The sequence below is a fragment of the Amphiprion ocellaris genome, chromosome 23 (assembly GCF_022539595.1).
Source record: "Amphiprion ocellaris isolate individual 3 ecotype Okinawa chromosome 23, ASM2253959v1, whole genome shotgun sequence".
Classification (NCBI taxonomy): Eukaryota; Metazoa; Chordata; class Actinopteri; family Pomacentridae; genus Amphiprion; species Amphiprion ocellaris.
This window is the reverse complement of record NC_072788.1, coordinates 13083315-13108207: the sequence shown is the minus strand read 5'-3', so window position 1 is coordinate 13108207 and position 24893 is coordinate 13083315. Positions and strand designations below refer to the sequence as shown.

The following is a 24893-nucleotide window of genomic DNA, read 5'->3' as shown; positions in this document are numbered from 1 at the left end:
TCAGTGTTAACAGACTGAAATTTCCCATTTAACCCTTTGATGCACAGTGTGGGTCAGGAGAAACCCATTTTCCATTGAATTTGGGTCACTTTTGACCCATATTGCGCATCAAGGGGGTTAAGTGGTTCAGCCGACCATCCCTACCGGCACTGCTGGTATACATGTGAAGCTCAAGTTCTCTTTTTTGTAACTTAATTCAAAAAGGTCAGCTTTCATATGTTCTATATTTATTACATGTGAAGTGAAACATTTCAAGCCTTTTTCTCTTTTAACTCTGATGATTAAAATCAAGTTGTTTTTGCATCTTTTCCTACAACACTTTCCATTAAGTCTTCTGGACAACTTTAAAGTCAGCAGTCTTTCCCATGATTGGGTCTGATGTACTGAACTAAACCGAGAGATAGCATATTAAATAGTAATTTACTTAAACACAAAATAAAATATTCTAATATCGTAGGATGGTGGAGCTCTACTTTTCATTAGCTATGAGCCATTATCATTCAAACATAAACAAAATGGCTTCAAATTATTCACTTTACCTGTAAAGAACATACAATCAATGAAAGTTTACCTTTTTGAATTAAATTACGAAAATAACATGAACTTTTTCACACTGCACATGTATGTATGAAGGAAGCATGAGAAAGAATTAATATCCAAAGTTTGCCAAAATCAAAGTTTAAGACTCATGGTTTCCTTGATTTTTATTGTGCAATGCAATAAAAATCTACTCCAGCCTTCTTACCAAACAGGTTCACATCTTACATTTAGACAGCTGCTGTTCTCTCAAGAACAAAGGCGAGGCTTCTAAAAAGCACACTGTAGGAAAACATATGTTGATTTGTCTTGATTTTGATTGTATTTTTGTAATTCCATCTACCAATGAAGGTTTCTATCATTGTTTTAGAACTGTTGTTTTATGTGTGCAATTTTGCAACTTTGTGAAGCTTAGTTAAATAAACAGAATTCTTATTATCAGTAGGAGTAGCAACACATTTTTATTCACATGTACTTTTAACTTTACATTACAACAACATTACATTACACAGGCAGCAAACTATAGAAGTGTTGATGGTCGTATAATTCATCATTCGCATTTTTGCAAATGTTTTTTTTTGTAGCAACATCTGCATTCGTATTAGTTGTAACAGCCGCCATAGGGTTAGGGGTTAGTGTTCAGAAATTAATAATGTGCATGAGAACTGTGAAAAAAGACATCATCTAAAAAGCATCTATTTCAAATTGTGCACTGAAAAAATTTTGGCAGTCATTGCAACTGATGTAAAACATTATGTCACTTTAGGTAGTGATCGCATTTACCCGCTGGGCATACTGCCACTCGCTTTACTGGAAAACGTTAAATGCTGCAGCAACATAATTAATAACGACATATTTAGGAAGTACACAACAGGAAAGACAAGTAAAATATAGGAAAATCCCAAGAAACATGGGAGGGTTTACAGGTTACAAATCCAAGAGTGACAATAAATAACGGACCCTGACCTTAATTATCCGAATGAATGCCACAAACCAAAACTATGATGTTATAATAAAATCGTTCTTTATACTACAAGTGTTATTTCAACCTCTGTACGCATAATTCCTTATCCTTCTCCCTACACAGATCAAGAAACATTACAGAAAAAGGTGAGAATGAGGGCATCTAGAAAAAACTGGAAATTGTGTAATCAAATTTAGTTACAGGTTCTTGTTATATGACAGCATTATATTATTGAATACAAAGTTGGTAAATCTTAAATAAACACCTCAAAAGAAATCCAATTTTTAAACTACATCTATCTATTTATTTAAAAAAGCAACCATGCAATCACATTTGGGAAAATTTGGGAAAATTTCCCTCTAAAAATTTTACATCTTAGAATATTTGTCTATTGGTGAAAGTATGCTGTAAGACAGTCAGAAGACAGAATAAAGCACATTAACATTATACATTTTTAAAAAGAAATAAAGACTATTAGAATAGTACAAAAAAGTAGTCTAAATACTGTCATTACAGTAACAGATTTTATCACAATTTGTTAAGTTTCTATTTTGCAGTGTGTACTTTATATAGTTTTTTTATTTTGTATGTTTATATTTCGTCCAAAACGTATTAACTTTTTAAACCACACTCAACATTAATGCAAGAGATAATTGAAAAGCATTAATCAAACTAGAAAGCATTTTTACATAAACAGAACGCTCGTACGTTAAACTTGACAATACCTTACATCCTGCGCAACTTTTGCTTGGTGTCGGAGGGATGTAAATGGTGAAAGAATTTGACGATGTATTCCACTGTTTAACAAAAAACGAAACAAGAATAAACTTGACTTTGCTGGTCCAATTAACACATTTACTAAATCACTCATCTGTGAGAAATATCTCTTGACACTTAACATAAAAACGATTTGTAACACTCTAGTATTATTATATGGTTGATTGATTTCATTATGTTCGTGTCATGCACACAAGAGTGCAATACAACCAAAACACACATTATTCTGCTGCTCAGTTCTCAAAAAATTATGTTGGCTTCTATCCCAGGTCTGGCAAAGAAGTTACATGCAGGGATGAGAATGACAAATGGAAAAAAACTCTGAAAATGTCCGTGTTTTTTAGGTAACCAAAACAACCATAGATCTATACGTATCCACGCACCAGAAATGATCAAAACTCAACAATATCGTGTGCTTGCATATCCGCGAAATTTAACATGTGGAAGGAAACAATCAGATGAAACTGGCACCAAATTGCTGCCGAAAATAGGCGGATGTTATCATTAACATAAATAGCGAGTGATGTTTACAGATAGCAATGCCGATTTCCGTTCTCACAGCTGTATCTGATTTTGCAATGCGCGTTGCCGAAAGATGTCGGCGGCGGCCATCACAAGCCTCGGCTCGCGACGCGTCGGCCGGCCGGCCGCTTGCCTGCCCCTACCCCCCTACAATTTTCTCAACGGATTTACACGATTCACAAAAACTATACTTTCGGCGGAAAAAAACTCGGAATTCCGCGGATTCGCGGAAAATTCTCATCCCTGTACATGTTATATATGGCCTACCACTGGGATTTGGATTTCTTGTATTGACATTTAATTCAATTCAATTCAATTCAATTCAATTCAATTCAATTCAATTCAATTCAATTCAATTTTATTTATATAGCGCCAATTACAGTCAAATTGTCTCAAGTCAGTTGTGCAAATGAAAACACCAGCTCACCCCGTCAGGTTCCCCCAGTCAGCCCTAACTATAAACTTTGTCAAAAAGGAAGGTTTTAAGCCTGGTCTTAAAAATAGAGAGGGTGTCCGCCTCCCAAACCCAAACTGGGAGCTGGTTCCACAGGAGAGGTGCCTGATAACTGAAGGCTCTGCCTCCCATTCTACTTTTAGAGATTCTAGGAACAACAAGTAAGCCTGCAGTCTGAGAGCGAAGAGTTCTGCTAGGATAATATGGTACTATCAGGTCTTTAAGATATGATGGAGATTGGTTGTTAAGAGCTTTATATGTCAGAAGAAAGATTTTGAATTCTATTCCAGATTTAACAGGAAGCCAATGAAGAGAAACCAGTATAGGAGAAATATGATTTCTCTTGCTAACTCCCGTCAGTACTCTGGCTGCAGCATTTTGGATCAACTGTAGATGTCTGAGAGAGCTATTGGGACAACCTGACAATAAGGAATTACAGTAGTCAAGCCTAGAAGTAACAAATGCATGGACTAGTATTTCTGCATCACTCTGAGACAGGATGTTCCTGATTTTTACAATATTTCTCAGGTGGAAAAAGGAAGTCCTACAGATTTGTTTTATGTGTGAGTTAAAGGACATGTCCTGGTCAAAGATAACACCGAGGTTCCTCACAGTAGTACTGGAGGCCAATGTAATGCCATCCAACTATATGCTTTGAAAGCGAGTTTCTAAGAAGTTTGGGGCCAAATACAATGACTTCAGTCTTGTCTGAATTTAGTAGTATGAAATTATAGGTCATCCAGGTCTTTATGTCCTCAAGACAATCTTGCAGTCTGGCTAGCTGATTAGTTTCATCTGGCTTCATAGATAAATACAATTGAGTGTCGTCAGCGTAACAATGGAAATTAATACAGTGCTTCCTAATAATATTGCCTAAGGGAAGCATGTATAATGTGAACAGTATTGGTCCTAAGACGGAACACTGAGGAACTCCATGATTAACCCTAGTATGCTCAGAAGAGTCATTGTTGACATGCACAAACTGGAACCTGGAGTTTGTGGTCGATTGTATCGAAAGCTGCATTAAGGTCCAACAAAATAAGTATAGAGACCAGTCCATTATCTGACGCTATGAGAAGGTCATTAGTAACTTTCACCAGAGCTGTTTCTGTGCTATGATGCACTCTGAAGCCTGACTGAAACTCTTCAAACAAGCTATTCCTTTGTAAATGTTCACATAATTGATTTGCAACTGTTCTTTCCAGAATTTTACAGAGAAATGGGAGGTTGGAAATTGGTCGATAGTTGGCTAAAACATCTGGATCTAGAGTGGGCTTTTTAAGTAAAGGTTTGATTACAGCAAAGGTAAAGCCTCCTTGAACAGTCTAGTTGGGATAGGATCTAAAAGACATGTCGATGGTTTGGATGTAGAAACTATTGAAATTAGTTCAGAGAGATGTATGGGAGTGAAAAATTCTACATATTCATCAGGTCTTACAGCCAATTCTAAAGCATCTGTACTCGATGATACATCTGTGACATTTGTAGGAAAGGCCAGATAATTTTTTCTCTAATTGTAATAATTTTATTTGTGAAAAAGTTCATGAAGTCGTTACTGCTCAAAGCTAAAGGAATACAAGGTTCAGCAGAGCTCTGACTCTTTGTCAGCCTGGCTACAGTGCTGAAGAGAAACCTGGGGTTGTTCTTGTTTTCCTCTATTAAAGATGAATAATATGTTGTCCTGGCATTACGAAGAGCTTTTTTTTTTTAGTTACAAAAACTTCCTCTAAATTAGTGGAATACCACTTCCTTTCCAGCTTTTGGGATGCCTGCTTTAAAGTCCGCAGCTGGGAATTATACCAAGGAGCAGGTCCACTTCGAGATAGAACTTTCTTTTTTACAGGTGTTACACTATCAAGTGTTGCACGCAGTGAAGCTGCAACATTATTAACAAAATAATCCACTTCTGTGGGGGTAAAATTATAATATTTCCCTTCCATTATATCAGTAAGGGGTGCTGAATTAAATAGAGTATATTATTTCCTTAAATTTAGTCACCGAATTGTCAGACAGACATCTACTGTAATGATATTTATTCTTAACTCCTATACAATCTATTGTTGTAAATTGAAATGTTATCATAAAATAGTCAGAAAGAAGAGGGTTCTGGGGAAATACTGTTAACTGTTTGATTTCTATGCCATAAGTCAGAACGAGGTCAAGGGTGTGATTAAAACTATGAGTTGGTTTATTTGCATGTTGAGAAAACCCAATTGAATCTAATATTGAATTAAAAGCAGTCGTAAGGCTGTCACTGTCCAAGTCAACATGAATGTTAAAGTCACCCACAATAATCACTTTATCTGAGCACTAAATCAGATAAAAAGTCTGAGAATTGAGATAAAAACTCAGAGTAAGGAGCAGGAGGACGATATACAACAACAAATAAAACTGGCTTCTGACGTTTCAAATCTGGATGAGAGAGACTGAGAGTGAGATTTTCAAACGAACTGTAACTAGGTTTAAGTCTCAATAAAGCTAACTGCATTCCTGGAGGATGACAGCTGTGAGGAAACTGCAAAGAGGTGTGGAAGACTACAACTCTGCATCCTGGTCTGAACTCTGGGTTGTCATGCTTTAGGAGTTCTAATAAAATCAGCCATATTTCTAGAAATGAGAGCTGCACCTGCCAAAGTGGGATGGATGCCGTCTCTCCTAATCAGACCAGGTTTTCCCCAAAAAGAGCTTCAACTGTCTATAAAGCCAATGTCGTTTGCAGTACACCACGTAGACACCCAGCAGCAAAATGACGACATGCAGCTAAAGATATCGTCGTTCTGATACACACATGGTATGCATACACTGATGTCGTAGGTGGCACAGTATGTTAAGGGGAACAGGATTTTCTGGAAATGCATTATGTTGAAAGGCAGAAGCATAAAATGTTTTCAAGTGGATGTGCGAGTGACAATAATTACTGCACTACCCTTGGTACTAGCTTCAACTTTTCAGAAAATATAGCAGAAGCAAAGATCAAAGTCCCTCCAAACCAGACTGACACATTTTTTGTACTGACTGCAGCTGGGCAATAACTGGAACCATAATATATCAATAAATAGAAATATAAACATGATTAGGAAACAGAATATCGGACTTACACACAGGTAGACAGCAGCTGTATACTAATCAAATAATTACCCCCGTGCATTATAGAAAACAGACAGTTCTGAGGTGCCTGGACTTATCTGCTCAATAATTAAAGAGGACATATTTTTCATACACAAACTGCAGAGCACAAGAAGAATAGTGAACCAGAGATGAGAGCTGACACTGCCACTGACAAACCAGTTCTCATCACTGTGTCTCAGGTCTCATGACTGGTTTCAGATTCAAACCATGAATCCCCACACAAACACACACGCAGCCTAATATTGTTGCATCTCAGGATAAAAAGCTATTTTTTAATACATTTCCACAGGTGGCAGTTTGTGTGGAGAGCTCATGAAAAGGAAGGAACACTAAGTATAGTCATACCTGAGCATTTAACTACAAACACAAAATCCTTCCATGTCCTCCTGTAAATCTTTTTAAGGTGATTTTCTCAAGAAAGAACAGCATTGAGATTTAACACCAATCCCTGAAATCTAATTAGGTAGTTGATTGAACATACATCCATCAGCCACAACATTATGACCACTGACAGGTGAAGTGAGTAACATTGATCATATTGGTACTATGTGGTGTTCTGTTGCAAAAATTTGGATTTTGGCAACTCTGTTGATGAGACTTAGACACCAAGTAAACATTGTCATGTGTTAATCACGGAAGTTCGGGGAACTGTGTGTCCTCAAGGAAGTAATGCATTTAAAGACAACACTATACCAGACAGAGAGTTTTAAATGTATGGTGACATGGCAAGATCCAGGTGAGTTTTCATGATACACACCCTTTTCCCCACCCTGTGGAAATATCACTGATGTCAGAGAAGTTTTGTCTTTTCTCGTGTGTCTGATAGCTTGACTCTTCCCTCCTCTTCACATAAATACCAACTCGGAGCAAACAAGTATCACAGCCTCACCTAGGAGCCTCATGAGGACATCAGAGGCAGTGCACTCATAACTGTTACCTGAGGACAAAACTACAAACACAAGGTCTTCCTTCCAAGGAACAATTACTATATTCTCTCTCTTGCACGAAAGACAAGATCTACAGGTGTGTTAAAACAATGTATATGTCAGAATATTATATATTTATTTGACCATTATCAGAACTGTAGTAATATTAGGAAAAATCGATGATTATTATTATTATTATTGTTGTTGTTGTTGTTACTATTATTACCTTACATTCGTGTTTTAGAACTTAAATCATTGTTTTTATATTTGTTTTAGTTAAAAGTACTCACCAAAAGACAGTAATCTAAATTACATATTAGATATGCATCTCTGTGTTGATGGAGATAAAGATTGTTACATTATGTTTGAAATGGCTTTCAATACCTAGCAGCATGGTGACATTTTATTACTTTTATTTCTTTTAGATGTATATTTTAGTGCTGTTTATTTTATTGTTTTATTGTATATTATACGGGCTGCACAGTGGCGTGGTGGTTAGTACTTCTCGCCTTGTAGCTAGAAGATCCCTGGTTCATGTCCCAGCCTTCCTGGGATCTTTCTGCATGGAGTTTGCATGTTCGCAAGTGTGATTGTTTGTCCTGCTTTAAGTTACTGTATTGTTTTTAAGTTACTTTCTTGTTTGTTTGTTTTTTTACTGCGAAGCACTTTGGCCACCCTTTGGGCTGTTGAAAAGGGCTATACAAATAAACTTTTATTGATTGATTATTGACTTAAATATTTATTGAGTTTTTGTCATAATATATCTTCATCTTTATAGGTTATTGAGTGATAATTTTATAAAAATTAGGGTTTGGTTTTCAAATGGCATCCTTCATCCTCTCAAAGCAAATTTCATTTAAGATGAAATAGCAATAAATATGTTTTTTCTACCCCCAACTTCAAACAACTCAACCCTGAATGGTTGCAAAGGGCAAAGCTGTAACAAATTTTCACCTAAATATTATGGTTACTGAGTATCATGTAAGGTTAAAACAATTTACTGTTAATGAATTTCTCTGAAAACTCCCGATACAAACTGTCATTATGTTACTAAACTAAATAATCTCACCCAGTCTACTATAGGCATGGACAACAGACTAGTCTTCACTGTCCTGGTTGTGATGATGTCCTTGAACTTTATGGGCGCCTACACTCAAAGCTCCACAACCACAACTGCGGCAGCAACAACTGCGGCAGCCACCACAACTGCAGCAGCCACAACGACACCCCCACCTCCACTTGCAATGGCACCTGCACTTGTAATGGCACCTTTACTTGTAATGGCACCTGCACCTGCCACCACAACGACACCAACCCCCACAACTGCAGCAGCCACCACAACTGGAATACCAAATGTGACAATGATGGCATCTCCAAACATGACAATGACAACACCAAACATGACAATGATGACATCTCCAAACATGACAATGACCACTCTAAACATGACAGCAGCTCCAGCAACAACCAACGCAGCAACAACTGGGACCACTGCGTCCCTATGTCCAATTCCTCAAGTGAGTAAAAAGCTTTAAGAAAAAGCATCACTTTCAATATTGCTCATGAAAAGGACACATTATCCAAACCACTAAAATGGATCTTATCTCCCTTGTAGACATCTGTTAATAGGTCACAATGTGCAACACAAAAGCTCTGTGCAGCGGAGCCCTCCGGTTGTGACCCCTCTACAGACACGTCATGCTTCTTTACATCCGCCCAGCAGAACAGTGGCCAAAAATTTACGTTTGAGCTCACAGGAGTATCTACTGGCTTCATTGCTGTGATCCTGTTACGTGATCCTACACCGGTATGTCAAATTCTCTCCCTCAAGAGCAAGTACTATGACTCCAAAACAAACATGGAGTTTGTTTGAACATATATGCATAAGCCGTGATCACTGACTTTTTCTGGTTTTGTACAACAGGAAAGCATCAACACAGCCTATGTCTGCATTAACAAAAATGGCATGGTTGACGTCCACATCGCCATATTTGTCAACAACAACACGCTCATTTTGACAAAAGTGAGTTTGACTGGAGTGTTAAAATATAATCAATAAATACATATTACCTGCTGTCTACATTCATGAATTTGAAAAAGTCCTCTTTGGTGATCAGTCAAACTGTCTTTGCTCTGCAGTTGGCCGTGACCTGTGTGAGTGGCAGAATCAACGGAGACAGAATTGAGTGCACCTTTTGTGTCACAATACCAGATTTGACTGCTCGAACAACAAGTTTCGCACTTTCAGTCGTCAATGGAACTTTCAGCTCCAGTAAGTTAACATAACAATATCGCATCACGTGCACCTTCAGTATTCTACTAAGATCCACTGCTACAGAAATAATCAGAAATAATGTGTTCTTATTTTCTCATCTTCTATGAATGCATCTGTAATCTTTTTGTCTTTTTGTTTTACTTTCAGCTTCTGTTGGTCTGGAAATTGCCAACGAAGTACTAAGAAGCCCTCTTTTGAATCTGGCACAACCAAATGTTACTGTCATCAATGTGCTTAATAACTCCACCACTAATCACGCAATCACAATCCAGCAATCAGTAATGCAAGGTAAGCATAACAAGATTGTTTTACAATGATTATCTGAAAACAGAAATTTGTACAATTCTTTTTTCTTCCATTCTCACCTACAGCTCTACTGATCACTGTGGCTACCCTGGGTCTAAGTATGATATGAGGACAATAAAACCTTCAACCATCAAAAGAACTTCCCCATCCATGCATCTGTGCTATTGAATGTAAACCTTTAAAGGTCTTTCTGGAGTTTAACTTTACATAGTGTAACCCTGATTGATAGGATTATTTTTGTAATAACTCACCACAGGTTAAAGCAAGAGGACTGGTAAAACTGGTAACTCTTACAACTTTTTGAGACTTTAGCAACTCTGATTTAAAAAAAAAAAACTGTTAAGAGTTTTATGAGTTATGTAACTATATTTAACCACAAGACTGCTGGGTTTTTGCCCTATGCCTCAGATGTAATGTATTCATTAAAATGTCTAAAGCAGGGCACAAATAAAAAGTAGAATTATAATAGAAGCATTAAGACTAATCAAAAGAAAAATTTAGATCATGTCAACGAATCATGGCTGTCATCAGCAAATGTCTTGGGTTCTATAAATTTTAGGTTTAGGGTCCATTTACCTCTTAAACCCACATTATTACTGTCAAAAACACTACAGCCATGGAACTGTTAAACTGTCATGGAAGGAAAATATTTTCCGACACAATAATGTCCAAAGTTATAATAAATAACATACTGAACCAATGACAAACTTTTGTTGACAAAAAAAATTCTTTTGCATATGCACAGAACAGACAGGTTTGTTCATATCACTATTTACATTTACGCATAATAGTTTTGTGGTACACTAAAAGCAAGCAAAGACTGTGTTTTTTACTGCTCTGTTATTACTCACAATGATGCTAGCTAATGGCAGATGTGTTTTTACATCATGTTCTTGTTACTGTTAATGTACACAGACAGTTGATTCTTCAACAATGCTTTCACAATGAAGCCTCACTGGCTGACACCGAACATTGAAGAAATTAATTTTGCATACTGACTTATGTAACAATGAAGTTTATATTGTATGTTTACGATTTTAGCCCTGTTAATAAAGTGATATTGTTGGCAGACAGAAAATGCCAGACTGTCTAGACTATCTTATTAACAAGCAGGTTTGAAGATCTGAATCTGAACCTTTAGCATTATGTAACTTTAAATAATTTTTTTAATTATTATTATCATTTTTATGGATTATTTATGAAATCTAGGCAAAAGAGGTAAAAGGTACTGACTACCAAGGAAATAAAATAAAACCATTGCGGAAAGACAGGTGGTTACACATTTCCGATAGTTAGCAAAGGTTAGGATGCTGCTATTGCTCGCTAACGTTAGCCCAAGTTCATTCTATTCACAGACACTTGAAAGTTCTCCGGAGGTCACACAGGTTTGAGAAAATCCAGAAAATCCATGGAACAGAAAATCCAGTTGAATATTGAAGTTCAGGGAAATCCATGATTTGCTTTACAAGATGTAGATATCCATTTGGGTTTCTTGTTCTTTATGCAAACAACCCAGATTGAGAATTTACATGTTCTCATATTCCAGAACAAATTAAATATGTGACTGGTGATGCTCAGAGGAAAACCACAGAGGCGACAAGCAAGTTTACTTGTTAGTTCATGTTTATCAGCCTTAAAAACGTCATAGTATAGCATGTCATCCAAAAAAAACCTTTATAGTATGGCACGCTGTCAAAAAAAAATGTCACAGCATATCCTCAAAAAAATGTCATAGTATAGTATGTCGTCCAAAAAACATCATACTATAACATTTCCTCAAAAAAACGCACTAGTATAGTATGTCGTCCAAAAAACATTATAACATGACATCCAAAAAATGTCATAGTATAGCATGTCGTCCAAAAAAACCTTCATAGTATAACATGCCGTCAAAAAAAAACAACTTTGTCGCATGTCAACAAAAACTGAAAACATAAGGGCTTTGTATGAGCAGAATTTCTTGCAGATCTGTTATATTTGTTCTGCAATACATTCATAGGTGTACTTCATGAAGTGACCGATGAGCTTAAGACTAAATTCTGTTCTACGACAAATTCTACTCTAAAAAAAAAACTTGACATTGGAATATGTTTTCTAGTTCTGTGAGAACATTTAATATGCTGGATATCCATGACAAATTCTAAAATAGTAAATTGAATAAACAATCTGCTTACTAATCTGTGCATTGGTTGTAAATTCTTTCGCACTGATTAGTTTTCCTTGAAGAATGAAGGACAGCAGTTGGAAAGCCACAAACCAAAGCTTCACTGTTACAATCCAAACACCAAGAACAAATTGAAGATGATGTTTCAGCAAACTCGTTTTAGGAGTTTTTCAGCAATCACTACTGTTCCTACACAAGGCTGTGAAAGAGCATTTACTTTAATTAGCTCTTTTGCAGTGACATATTTAAAACATTTATCATTAATTTCAATCAGATGTGCTACACTAAACATTGCCATATTGTAGCTGTTTTTGTCATTTGGTGAACTGATGTTACTGTAAAATAAAAATGGTTCCCTGTTTGTTTGTCTGTCCCTTCATCTCACACTACTCATGTCAAGTTGTGAAAGCAGAGTGAAGAAAACTTTTTAACCAGAGATTCATGAGCAGATGAGGCGTGATCACCTCGTGCTCAGACACTGAAACATGCATGAAGGAAATAAAAATGTTGAAAGGCTATTGTTCTTACCTGGTCCCTACAGCTGCTTTTCATCACTTCCTCTTATCCCATCTCTGTAATTCATTTCTTCAGAACTCAAACACTTTCCTGTTTGGACAATTCATCCAATGAAACATGACGCATTTACATGGAAATATAATGGAAAACCACCCTAAACACTTTCAGCCTTTATGTGCTTCTTCTAAATTAGGAAGCATCTAAATAACTAACTCAAGTGAAAGCAAGGCATTTTCCCTATAAGACTGAAAAATTAAATAAATTAGCAGGAAGTTAAAGGATGGGTTCAAATTTTTCAAAGCTGTACAACAGTAATCTACGTTTTTGCAAAAATTAGAGTTACAATGATGAGCCGACAATATTTTAACCAATGATTCAAACATTTGCAGGAGTCAGAAGTGGCTGTCTGCAAGATGAAGTTTGGTAAAAATTGGGGGATGCAGCAGGACAATGACCCTAAACAAACTACTGAAATCCCCATTTTGGAGCGACCTAATTAGAGCCCAGACCTTGGCCAAATAGAAAAGCTGTGCAATGACATCAAGAGCATCTTTAACAAAAGACAGCCTAATAATACCCTTGAGCTAAATCCAGAGGGTCCACACACGTTCTTGCTATGGCATGTCATGAAGAACTTTACTTACAATAGCTAGATACAGTTTCCTCATTGTGTAAATGAAATACTTGTCAGGAAATACTTTAACCCACACATTACAGCTGTCTACTGTGAAACCAAACACTGATTTGACTTACATCGCTGGGCAAGGTAAGTACATAGAAAACTGTTGCAGTGATTTCTGATTGCTGATAACAAAATAAAAGCAGTTTGCTACTCACATACCCACGAGAACCACAGCAGCATCAGCATCCACTGGAGTTGTATATCTGACCACCTGGAAAAGTTAGGAGACTTAACTCTACAATCCACGTGCAGGCTACAGAAATTAGATGAAAGCAGCTATTTTATATTGTGCAACCATTTGATTCTGAGTTAGTATCTAAAAACATTCTAATCTTAGCTTTACTCAAGTATTTACTAATTGTCTTTAGTTTCATATTCAACCATGTTGGTTGAATGTGAAACTAAAGACAATTTTAGCTTATCTCTTTCTTGTCACAATGCTGAAATGAACAGCATCCTGAGGGAAAAAAAAATAAACTGGGACATTCAGCATGGCTCATTTTAAATAACAACCTCCAAATTGTTACTACAGTCTTTCCTGGGTATGTTGGGGCATTAAAGTATTAAGTGTGGAAAAATATCAAAAGCAAAAAACAAGCTTCATAGTCAACCCACTGAGTTTAGATTTGCACTATTAAATGTTTTTTTGTCTACTCACAAAGCTGGGAAACACATCAACCACCTACTCACAAGGCTCAAAATACAGTGGTGGAAAAAGGGGACACCCTTAAAATTTTACACAATCTCAAATTATATCATAAAATATTTGTGGAATTTTTTTGTGTGTTTCAAAATGTGTGGCTGCATTAGACAGACACAAACAAATACAAATGATATTTTTTTGTTTATTGTTTACAAGAAAAACTAAAAAAAACTAAATTCTTGACAGTTTCAATGTCGGTTCTCAACATTGTTGGTAGCAAAGTCAACAAGTAACAGAGAATGTGTTCAAAACTGAACAAAAAATATTTAAACCATCACATCATCAAATTAATATTTAGTAGTCCTGCCATTAGCACGAAGTAGAGTTCTAATCTTGGCTGCCATGTTCCCCATGAGCCTTTCACACTGTTGAGGGGTAATCTTGTCCCATTCTTCTTGAATTACTGCTTTTAATTCTTCTAAATTCTTTGGATTATGCATTGAAACAGACCTCTTGATAATCCACCACAGATTTTCAATGGGGCTCATGTCCGGAGATTGAGCTGGCCACTCTAAGACCTGGATACTGTGCTGCTGCAGCCAAGTTCTACTGGGCCTGGATGTGTTCAAGAAGCATTATCTGGTAGAAACATCCAGTTTTGACCTCAACAGAACAGAGCACGTACAGAAGGGAGCATGTGGGTTTGGAGAATGGTACAGTATTTGGCAGAGTTCAGTGTCTCATCACAGACAGTGAGATGACCAACACCAGCAGCACTCATGCATCCCCAAACCGTGATACTGCCTCCACCATGCTTGACAGTAGGTACTGTACATGCTGGAGATAATGCCTCGCCTGGCCTTCTGTGTACTCTCACATTAGCAGGAGGAAGATAAACCTGGAAACTGGACTCATCTGACCACAGAATCTTCTTCCAGTTCCTGGTTGTCCAGTTCTTGTGTGCTTGGGCCCAACAACGCTGGCTAACCTCTGTCTCTCATTGATCAGGCGCTTCTTCGCAGCCCTGTAGGACCTTCAGCCATCATCTAAAAGTCAGCCACGTACAGTGCAGGTGGAACACTGGACACCAGTTTGGTTTGACCACTGCTGCTGAAGCTCCTGTGACGTCATTCAGCGGTTTTCCCTGCACATGCGGATCAGGATGCGATCATTACTTTCTGAAGAAACCCTTAGATGCCCAGATCTTAGTTTGTCTTCCAAGTTGCTGGTTTGTCTGTATTTCTGCAGAGTGTATCCAACTGCTGAAGGACTGCATCTGCACTTCCTGGCTATCTGGCGCCAGCTGTACCCTTCCTGGCTGAGAATCTGTATCTTCAGGTGTGTGTCCTGCATTAGGTTCCTTGTTTTAGCCATTTTGTCTCTGAACAACTTTCAAATGTGCTGGATTTATATAGACATGAAGCACGGCAACACAAATTGTGTCTTTTAATAAAAAGCATGATTTTCATTAGTGGATCACTGGTACCAAAATGATCCAATACTCAAAATTTCTCATGTATTTTTATGGAATCAATCAATTTTAAGTTTGTAATGGGATTTTTAAGGGTTTGTTTAGTATTTTGGCTGTGACTGTACTAAAAGAAATTGCACTTGAAGACCAAAGAGTGATTCTTAATGCATATTTCACACATGCATGGGGTGTCCAAAAACTTTTTTCCACCACTGTACATGCGTCGCTCATTCATCTGCCTTTGCCAAATCAGCCTAAATCACGCGAACAAGGATTTATAACACATTTTGAAAAAGAGGAGTTCATTTTGAAAGCAGACATTGTAAGGTAGCAGCTATTTATACTTTAACAATGACCTCTTTGTTGCTTCTTCCTCTTTTACCACAACAACCAAACGGGTTTAACACAGAGAAGACAAGACAAACATTCTTTCCCACAGAAACACCCTGTTGCAAAAACCAGCTCGTGTCCAGAGAAAACCAAAACGTCACTTATCCGCTTCTTCACTTGCAACCATGTGCTTCTTCAGAAATGAAATCTGATCCGACTCACTCATTTTCTTGATAAATTCAACACATGATGTAATTGGTTTAAGTTCTGTAACAACAGCAACAGAGCTTTTGTTGGCAATTACAGAAAACCAGGAAGGCATCATGAGCACTGAACTGATTAAAAAACTATTGTTCATGTCAGAAAATAGCTGCAGAGTGCTTCAGTCCCAAAAATGGCAGTAAGCAGATGTTCCTTTCCTGCACTTTAAAAGAAATTACTATACAACGAAGAGAATAATGGCTTTTCAAATAGTTGCAGGTATAGTTTTCTCTGGACCCCTGCCTGATCTGACAAGCGATGATATGTTTAGCCGTATGGCATCGTTTCGCCGCTGGTCGTCTACGTGGTGTACTGCAAACGACGTTGGCTTTATAGACAATTGGAGCTCTTTCTGGGGAAAACCTGGTCTGATTAGGAGAGACGGCATCCATCCCACTTTGGCTGGTGCAGCTCTCATTTCTAGAAATATGGCTGATTTTATTAGAACTCCTAAAGCATGACAACCCAGAGTTCAGACCAGGATGCAGAGTTGTAGTCTTCCACACCTCTCTGCAGTTTCCTCTCAGCTGTCACCCTCCAGGAATTCACTTAGCTTTATTGAGACTGTGTCTGTCCCCCGACCACCAAAATTCAATAAATTAAGCAAATCAAAAATAAACAAAAGACATAGTAACCATAAAAATCTAATTAAAATTAATACCACTATTTCAACTGAGCGAAGAAACAGGACAATTAAATGTGGTCTGTTAAATATTAGATCTCTCTCGTCTAAATCTCTGTTAGTAAATGATTTGATAACTGATAACCAGATTGATTTGTTCTGTTTGACTGAAACCTGGTTGCAGCAGGAAGAATATGTTAGTCTAAATGAATCAACTCCTACTAATCATACTAACTGTCATGTTCCTCGAATCACGGGCCGAGGAGGAGGAGTGGCAGCAATTTACCTCTCTAGCTTAAAAATGAACCAGAGACCTAAACCTAGTTACAGTTCATTTGAAAATCTTACTCTCAGTCTCTCTCATCCAGATTTAAAAGCTCAGAAACCAGTTTTATTTGTTGTTGTATATCGTCCTCCTGCTCCTTACTCTGAGTTTTTATCTCAATTCTCAGACTTTTTATCTGATTTAGTGCTCAGCTCAGATAAAGTCATTATTGTGGGTGACTTCAACATTCATGCTGACGTGGACAGTGACAGCCTTACGACTGCTTTTAATTCAATATTAGACTCAATTGGGTTTTCTCAACATGTAAATAAACCAACTCATAGTTTTAATCATACCCTTGACCTCGTTCTGACTTATGGCATAGAAATCAAACAGTTAACAGTATTTCCCCGGAACCCTCTTCTTTCTGACCATTTTATGATAACATTTCAATTTACAACAATAGATTGTATAGGAGTTAAGAATAAATATCATTACAGTAGATGTCTGTCTCACAATTCGGTGACTAAATTTAAGGAAATAATACCCTCTCTATTTAGTCCAGCACCACTTACTGATATAATGGAAGGGAAATATTATAATTTTACCCCCACAGAAGTGGATTATATTGTTAATAATGCTGCAGCCTCACTGCGTACAACACTTGATAGTGTTGCACCTGTAAAAAAGAAAGTTCTATCTCAGAGAGGACCTGCTCCTTGGTATAATTCCCAGCTGCGGACTTTAAAGCAGGCGTCCTGAAAGCTGGAAAGGAAGTGGTACTCCACTAATTTAGAGGAAGTTTATGTAGCTTGGAAAAAAAGTCTAGTAATTTATAAAAAAGCTCTTCGTAATGCCAGGACAACATATTATTCATCTTTAATAGAGGAAAACAAGAACAACCCCAGGTTTCTCTTCAGCACTGTAGCCAGGCTGACAAAGAGTCAGAGCTCTGTTGAAACTTGTATTCCTTTAGCTTTGAGCAGTAACAACTTCATGAGCTTCTTAACAAATAAAATTATTACGATTAGAGAAAAAATTAATCTGGCCCTTCCTGCAAATGTCACAGATGTATCATCGATTACAGATACTTTAGAATTGGCTGTAAGACCAGATGGATATTTAGAATTTTTCACCCCCATACATCTCTCTGAACTCATTTCAATAGTTTCTACATCCAAACCATCAACATGTCTTTTAGATCCTATCCCAACTAGACTGTTCAAGGAGGCTTTACCTTTAATTAATTCCTCAATGTTAGATCTGATTAATCTCTCTCTAGTAACAGGTTATGTACCACAGGCTTTTAAGGTTGCTGTACTCAAACCTTTACTTAAAAAGCCCACTCTAGATCCAGATGTTTTAGCCAACTATAGACCAATTTCCAACCTCCCATTTCTCTCTAAAATTCTGGAAAGAACAGTTGCAAATCAATTATATGAACATTTACAAAGGAATAGCCTGTTTGAAGAGTTTCAGTCAGGCTTCAGAGTGCATCATAGCACAGAAACAGCTCTGGTGAAAGTTACTAATGACCTTCTCATAGCGTCAGATAATGGACTGGTCTCTATACTTATTCTGTTGGACCTTAGTGCAGCATTCGATACAATCGACCACAAACTTTTATTACAGCGACTAGAACATTCTATTGGCATTAAAGGGACAGCACTGGACTGGTTTAAATCCTACTTATCAGACAGGTTCCAGTTTGTGCATGTCAACAATGACTCTTCTGAGCATACTAGGGTTAATCATGGAGTTCCTCAGGGTTCTGTCTTAGGACCAATACTGTTCACATTATACATGCTTCCCTTAGGCAACATTATTAGGAAGGACTGTATTAATTTCCATTGTTATGCTGACGACACTCAATTGTATTTATCTATGAAGCCAAATGAAACTAATCAGCTAGCTAGACTGCAAGATTGTCTTAAGGACATAAAGACCTGGATGACCTATAATTTCTTACTACTAAATTCAGACAAGACTGAAGTCATTGTATTTGGCCCCAAACATCTTAGAGAATTGCTTTCAAAGCATATAGTTACTCTGGATGGCATTACATTGGCCTCCAGTACTACTGTGAGGAACCTCGGTGTTATCTTTGACCAGGACATGTCCTTTAACTCGCACATAAAACAAATCTGTAGGACTTCCTTTTTCCACCTGAGAAATATTGTGAAAATCAGGAACATCCTGTCTCAGAGTGATGCAGAAAAACTAGTCCATGCATTTGTTACTTCTAGGCTTGACTACTGTAATTCCTTATTATCAGGTTGTCCCAATAGCTCTCTGAAACATCTACAGCTGATCCAAAACGCTGCAGCCAGAGTACTGACGGGAGTTAGCAAGAGAGATCATATTTCTCCTATATTGGTTTCTCTTCATTGGCTCCCTGTTAAATCTAGAATAGAATTCAAAATCCTTCTTCTGACATATAAAGCTCTTAACAACCAATCTCCATCATATCTTAAAGACCTGATAGTACCATATTACCCTAGCAGAACTCTTCGCTCTCAGACTGCAGGCTTACTTGTTGTTCCTAGAATCTCTAAAAGTAGAATGGGAGGCAGAGCCTTCAGTTATCAGGCACCTCTCCTGTGGAACCAGCTCCCAGTTTGGGTTCGGGAGGTGGACACCCTCTCTATTTTTAAGACCAGGCTTAAAACCTTCCTTTTCGACAAAGCTTATAGTTAGGGCTGACTGGGTGACCCTGACAGGGTGAGCTGGTGTTTTCATTTGCACAACTGACTTCCCCTCTTGACGTCCCTTTAGTTTGCCCCTAGTTATGCTGCTATAGGCCTAGGCTGCTGGGGAACCTCTCTGGATGCACTGAGCCCTTCTCTAACTACCTATGTATTTACTATATATACCATTATTGCATTACATTCACTCTGTTTCTTTCTGTGTCCTTTCTCCGAGTGTCCCTGGTCCCAGAGCTGGATGCTGGATGCTTCAGATGTGTGGCTGTGTTTTATGGTCCTTGTGTCCCACCCCCCCACCTCTCTATCTCTACCCCTCTATCTGTATCCCTCTATCTCTATCTCTACCCCTCTATCTCTACCTCTCTACCTCTTCTGTCCCTCTCAACCCGCCCGGCCAGCAGGCAGATGGGTCCCCCCACATTAGAGCCGGGTTCTGCTCGAGGTTTTTTTCCCTGTTAAAAGGGTGTTTTCCTTGCCACTGTCGCCTTTTGGCTTGCTCTGGGGGTCAGGCATATGGGTTCTGTAAAGCGTCTCGAGACAATTTGACTGTAATTGGCGCTATATAAATAAAATTGAATTGAAAATTGAATTGAATAACTTGTACTGTTATGTCCATTTGCACAGAGAAATACAAAAAGTCTTTGAAGGCAAAAATGGTGTTACACATTTTTTCCCTTTTTTTTTGATGAAACAATTGACTTCTGTACAATGTGCAGAACTAATCAAATAATTATCCCTGTGCATTATAAGAAATGGACAGTTCGAGGTGCCTGACTTGTTTGCTCAATAAATAGAGAAGACATATTGTTCATAGCAAACTGCAGAGCACAAGGACAATACCGAACCAGAGATGGGAGCTGACAAACCAGTTCTCATCACTGTCTCAGGTCTCAAGATTGATTTCAGATTCAAACCATATCCCCACACAAACACACATGCAGCCTAATGCTGTTGTATCTTAGGATAAAAAGCTATTTTTTGATACATTTCCACAGGTGACCGTTTGTGTGGACAGTTCATGAAATACAATGAACACTACGTATAGTCATACCTGCCCTCCTGTAAAGCAATTTTAAGGTGGTTTTCTCAAGAAAGAACAGCCTTGAGATTTAACACCAATCCCTCAAATCTAATTAGGTAGTTGACTGATCATACACCGATCAGCCACGACATTACTACCACTGACAGGTGAGGTCGAAGATGAGAACTAGTGCTCAACTAACTTAACTGGTAAAATAAAGGTTAAATAAATAAAAATATAAAAGTGAATAACATTGATCATATTGGTACTATGTGGTATTCTGGTCTACCCTGCTGGAAAATGCACCCCACTACATCGCAAAAACAAACAATCAGGAACATCTTGGGGAACACGACAATTGCCCAAGATGACAATGATTTGACCTCCAAACTTTCTAGACTCCATTCTGATCAAGCATCAACAGGATGCAGTGGAACGAGTTTGATTAACAGAGGTCCCACTGCACGACCCAGAGTACCCAAAGGATCCATAGGACACCCTGAGAGGTCCTTTTGTCCAGGCCCAATGGTTCGGAGCATTATTGATCACATAACATTGATCAAAATGTTATGCCTGATTGGTGTACACTATCAGTCCAATAATATTTTTTGTAATGAAAACAGTATTGTATATCGAAAGCGTTAAACATTATGGATTTTTTTACATTTTTAGAGTCAATACAGCTCAGACGCTTCGTTGCAAGACGACACTGAATGACATATATTAGTTCAGAGTACCTTAAAGACAGAACACAGTCCACACGTAAGATTGCATTCGTTTGTTTGTTGCCATCTGTTAATCACGTAGATTAGGGGTATTGTGTCCTCAAGGAAGTAAGGTATTTAAAGACAACACTATTACAGACAATGAGTTTTAAATGTAAGGTGACATGGAAAAATTCATGTGTGGTTTTCATGATACACACCCTTTTCCCCACCCTGTGGAAATATCACTGATGTCAGAGAGGTTTTGTCTTTTCTCATGTGTCTGATAGCTTGACCCTTCCCTCCTCTTCGCATAAATACCAACTCAGAGTAAACAAGTATCACAGCCTCACCTGGGAGCCTGATGAGGACATCAGAGGCAGTGCACTCATAACTGTTACCTGAGGACAAACTACAAACACAAGGTCTTCCTTCCAAGGAATAATTACTACTTTCTCTCTCTTGCACGAAAGACAAGATCTACAGGTGTGTTAAAACAATGTATATGTCAGAATATTATATATTTATTTGACCATTATCAGCACTGTAGTAATATTAGGAAAAATCTATTATTATTATTATTATTATTATTATTATTATTATTATTATTATTATTATTATTATTATTATTATTAATATTATTATTGTTACTATTATTATTACCTTACATTTGTGTTTTAGAACTTAAATCATTGTTTTTATATTTGTTTTAGTTAAAAGTACTCATCAAAAGACAGTAATCTAAATTACATATTAGATATGCATCTCTGTGTTGATGGAGATAAAGATTGTTACATTATGTTTGAAATGGCTTTCAATACCTAGCAGCATGGTGACATTTTATTACTTTTATTTCTTTTAGATGTATATTTTAGTGCTGTTTTATTGCTGTTTATTTTATTGCTGTTATTTTATGATTATCGCAACCCAGGGATCTTCTCGCCTTGCAGCTAGAAGATCCCTGGTTCATGTCCCAGCCTTCCTGAGGTCTTTCTGCATGGAGTTTGCATGTTCGCAAGTGTGATTGTTTGTCCTGCTTTAAGTTACTGTATTGTTTCTAAGTTACTTTCTTGTTTTTTGTTTTTTTTTTAATGTGAAGCACTTTGGTCACCCTTTGGGCTGTTGAAAAGGGCTATACAAATAATTTGGATTGATTGACTGATTGATTATTGACTTGAATATTTATTGCGTTTTTGTCATAATATATCTTCATCTTTATAGGTTATTGAGTGATAATTTTATAAAAATTAGGGTTTGGTTTTCAAATGGCATCCTTCATCCTCTCAAAGCAAATTTCATTTAAGATGAAATAGCAATAAATATGTTTTTTCTACCCCCACTTCAAACAGCTCAACCCTGAATGGTTGCGAAGGGCAAAGCTGTAACAAATTTTCACCTACATATTATGGTTGCTGAGTATCATGTAAGGTTAAAACAATTTACTGTTAATGAATTTCTCTGAAAACCCCTGATACAAACTGTCATTATGTTACTGAACTGAATAATCTCACCCAGTCTACTATAGGCATGGACAACAGACTAGTCTTCACTGTCCTGGTTGTGATGATGTCCTTGAACTTTATGGGCCCCTATGCTCAAAGCTCCACAACCACAACTGCAGCAACCACAACGACACCAACCCCCACCACTGCGGCAACCACGAAACCATCCACCACAACTGCGGCAACCACAACGACAACAACCGCAACCGCAACTACAGCAACAACTGCAACTACAGCAAGCAGAGGGCCGCCAACAACTGTAACTACAGCAACAACTGCAACTACAGCAAGCACAGCACCACCAACAACCGTAACTACAGCAAGCACAGCGCCACCAACAACCGCAACTACAGCGACTACAGCAAGCATAGCGCCGTCAACAACCGCAACTACAGCAACTACAGCAAGCACAGCGCCGCCAACAACTGTAGCTTCAGTAAGCACAGCACCACCAACAACCGCAACTACAGCAACAACCGCAACTACAGTAACAACTGCAACTACAGCAAGCACAGCACCGGCAACAACCACAACTACAGCAACAACTTCAACTACTGCAACTACAGCAAGCACAGCATTGCCAACAACCGCAACTACAGCAAGCACAGCGCCACCAACAATCGCAATTACAGCAACAACTGCAACTACAGCAAGCACAGCACCGCCAACAACTGCAACTACAGCAACAACTGCAACTACAGCAAGCACAGCACCGCCAACAACTGCAACTACAGCAACAACTCTAACTACAGCAAGCACAGCGCCACCAACAATCATAATTACAGCAACAACTGCAACTACAGCAAGCACAGCACCGCCAACAACTGCAACTACAGCAACAACTGCAACTACAGCAAGCACAGCACCGCCAACAACTGCAACTACAGCAACAACTCTAACTACAGCAAGCACAGCGCCACCAACAATCATAATTACAGCAACAACTGCAACTACAGCAAGCACAGCACCGCCAACAACTGCAACTACAGCAACAACTGCAACTACAGCAAGCACAGCACCGCAAACAACCGCAACAACAGCAAGCACAGTGCTGCATACAACCGCAACTACAGCAACAACTGCAACTACAGCAAACACAGCGCCGCCAACAACCGCAACTACAGCAACAACTGCAACTACAGCAAGCACAGCGCCGCCAACAACCCCAGCTAGAGCAAGCGCATGTCTAGTTCCTCAGGTGAGTAAAATGCTAAAAAAAAAAAGTCCCTTTAAATGAGTGTCACTTTCAATAATGGTCATTAAAAGTACAAATTATCCAAACCACTGAAAAAGATCTTATCTCCCTTGTAGACATCTGTTAATAGGTCACAATGTGCAACACAAAAGCTCTGTGCAGCGCAGCCCTCTGGTTGTGACCCCTCTACAGACATATCATGCTCCTTCACATCCGCCCAGCAGAACAGTGGCCAAATATTTACGTTTGAGCTCACAGGAGAATCTACTGGCTTCATTGCTGTGATCCTGTCGCCTGACCCTACACCGGTATGTCAAATTCTCTCTCTCAAGAGCAAGTACTATGACTCAAAACAATCACGGTTTGTTTGAATATAAAAAGGCTAAGCCGCGATCACTGACTTTTTCTGGTTTTGTACGACAGGGAAGCAACAACACAGCCTATGTCTGCGTTAACAACAACAGCATGGTTGATGTCCGTAGCGCCATATCTGGCAACAACAACATGCTCACTGTGACAACAGTGAGTTTGACTGGAGTGTCAAAATATAATCAGTAAATACATATTACCTGCTGTCTACATTCATGAATTTGAAAAAGTCCTCTTTGGTGATCAGTCAAACTGTCTTTGCTCTGCAGTTGGGCGTGACCTGTGTGAGTGGCAGAATCAACGGAGACAGAATTGAGTGCACCTTTACTGCCACAATACCAGATTTGACTGCTCGAACAACAAGTTTCTCACTTTCAGTCGTCAATGGAACTTTCAACTCCAGTAAGTTAACATAACAATATCGCATCACCTGCACCTTCAGTATTCTACTAAGATCCACTGCTACAGAAATAGTCATAAATAATGTGTTCTTATTTTCTCATCTTCTATGTATGCATCTGTGATCTTTTTGTCTTTTTCTTTTACTTTCAGC

At 38.2% G+C, this 24893-nt stretch overlaps 2 protein-coding genes across 2 annotated transcripts; both read left to right on the top strand.

Annotated features, from left to right (window-relative positions):
- Positions 1–7249: 7249 nt before the first annotated feature.
- On the top strand, positions 7250–10973 carry si:cabz01007794.1 (putative ferric-chelate reductase 1). Its single transcript, XM_035953881.2, has 7 exons — positions 7250–7406; positions 8383–8826; positions 8925–9116; positions 9234–9332; positions 9449–9581; positions 9732–9872; positions 9956–10973. Exons 2-7 carry the CDS (start codon positions 8395–8397, stop codon positions 9997–9999), a joined length of 1041 nt encoding a protein of 346 aa, XP_035809774.2. The 5' UTR covers positions 7250–7406; positions 8383–8394; the 3' UTR covers positions 10000–10973.
- Positions 10974–20399: 9426 nt separating this feature from the next.
- LOC118471152 (GATA zinc finger domain-containing protein 14-like) lies at positions 20400–24208 on the top strand. Its single transcript, XM_055007956.1, has 3 exons — positions 20400–20436; positions 22790–23974; positions 24088–24208. The coding sequence occupies exons 1-2, from the start codon at positions 20400–20402 to the stop codon at positions 23947–23949; spliced, it is 1197 nt and encodes a 398-aa protein (XP_054863931.1). The 3' UTR covers positions 23950–23974; positions 24088–24208.
- The last annotated feature ends 685 nt before the right edge of the window (positions 24209–24893 follow it).

Excerpts from the sequence above, each read along its gene's own strand:
- si:cabz01007794.1 (XM_035953881.2), top strand. The coding sequence starts at position 8,395 with ATGGACAACAGACTAGTCTTCACTGTCCTGGTTGTGATGATGTCCTTG. Across the intron at positions 8,827-8,924 it reads CCCTATGTCCAATTCCTCAA|ACATCTGTTAATAGGTCACA; the intron begins GTGAGTAAAAAG and ends TCTCCCTTGTAG. Across the intron at positions 9,117-9,233 it reads TGTTACGTGATCCTACACCG|GAAAGCATCAACACAGCCTA; the intron begins GTATGTCAAATT and ends TTTGTACAACAG.
- LOC118471152 (XM_055007956.1), top strand. The coding sequence starts at position 20,400 with ATGGGAGCTGACAAACCAGTTCTCATCACTGTCTCAG. Across the intron at positions 20,437-22,789 it reads AGTTCTCATCACTGTCTCAG|TCTACTATAGGCATGGACAA; the intron begins GTCTCAAGATTG and ends AATCTCACCCAG.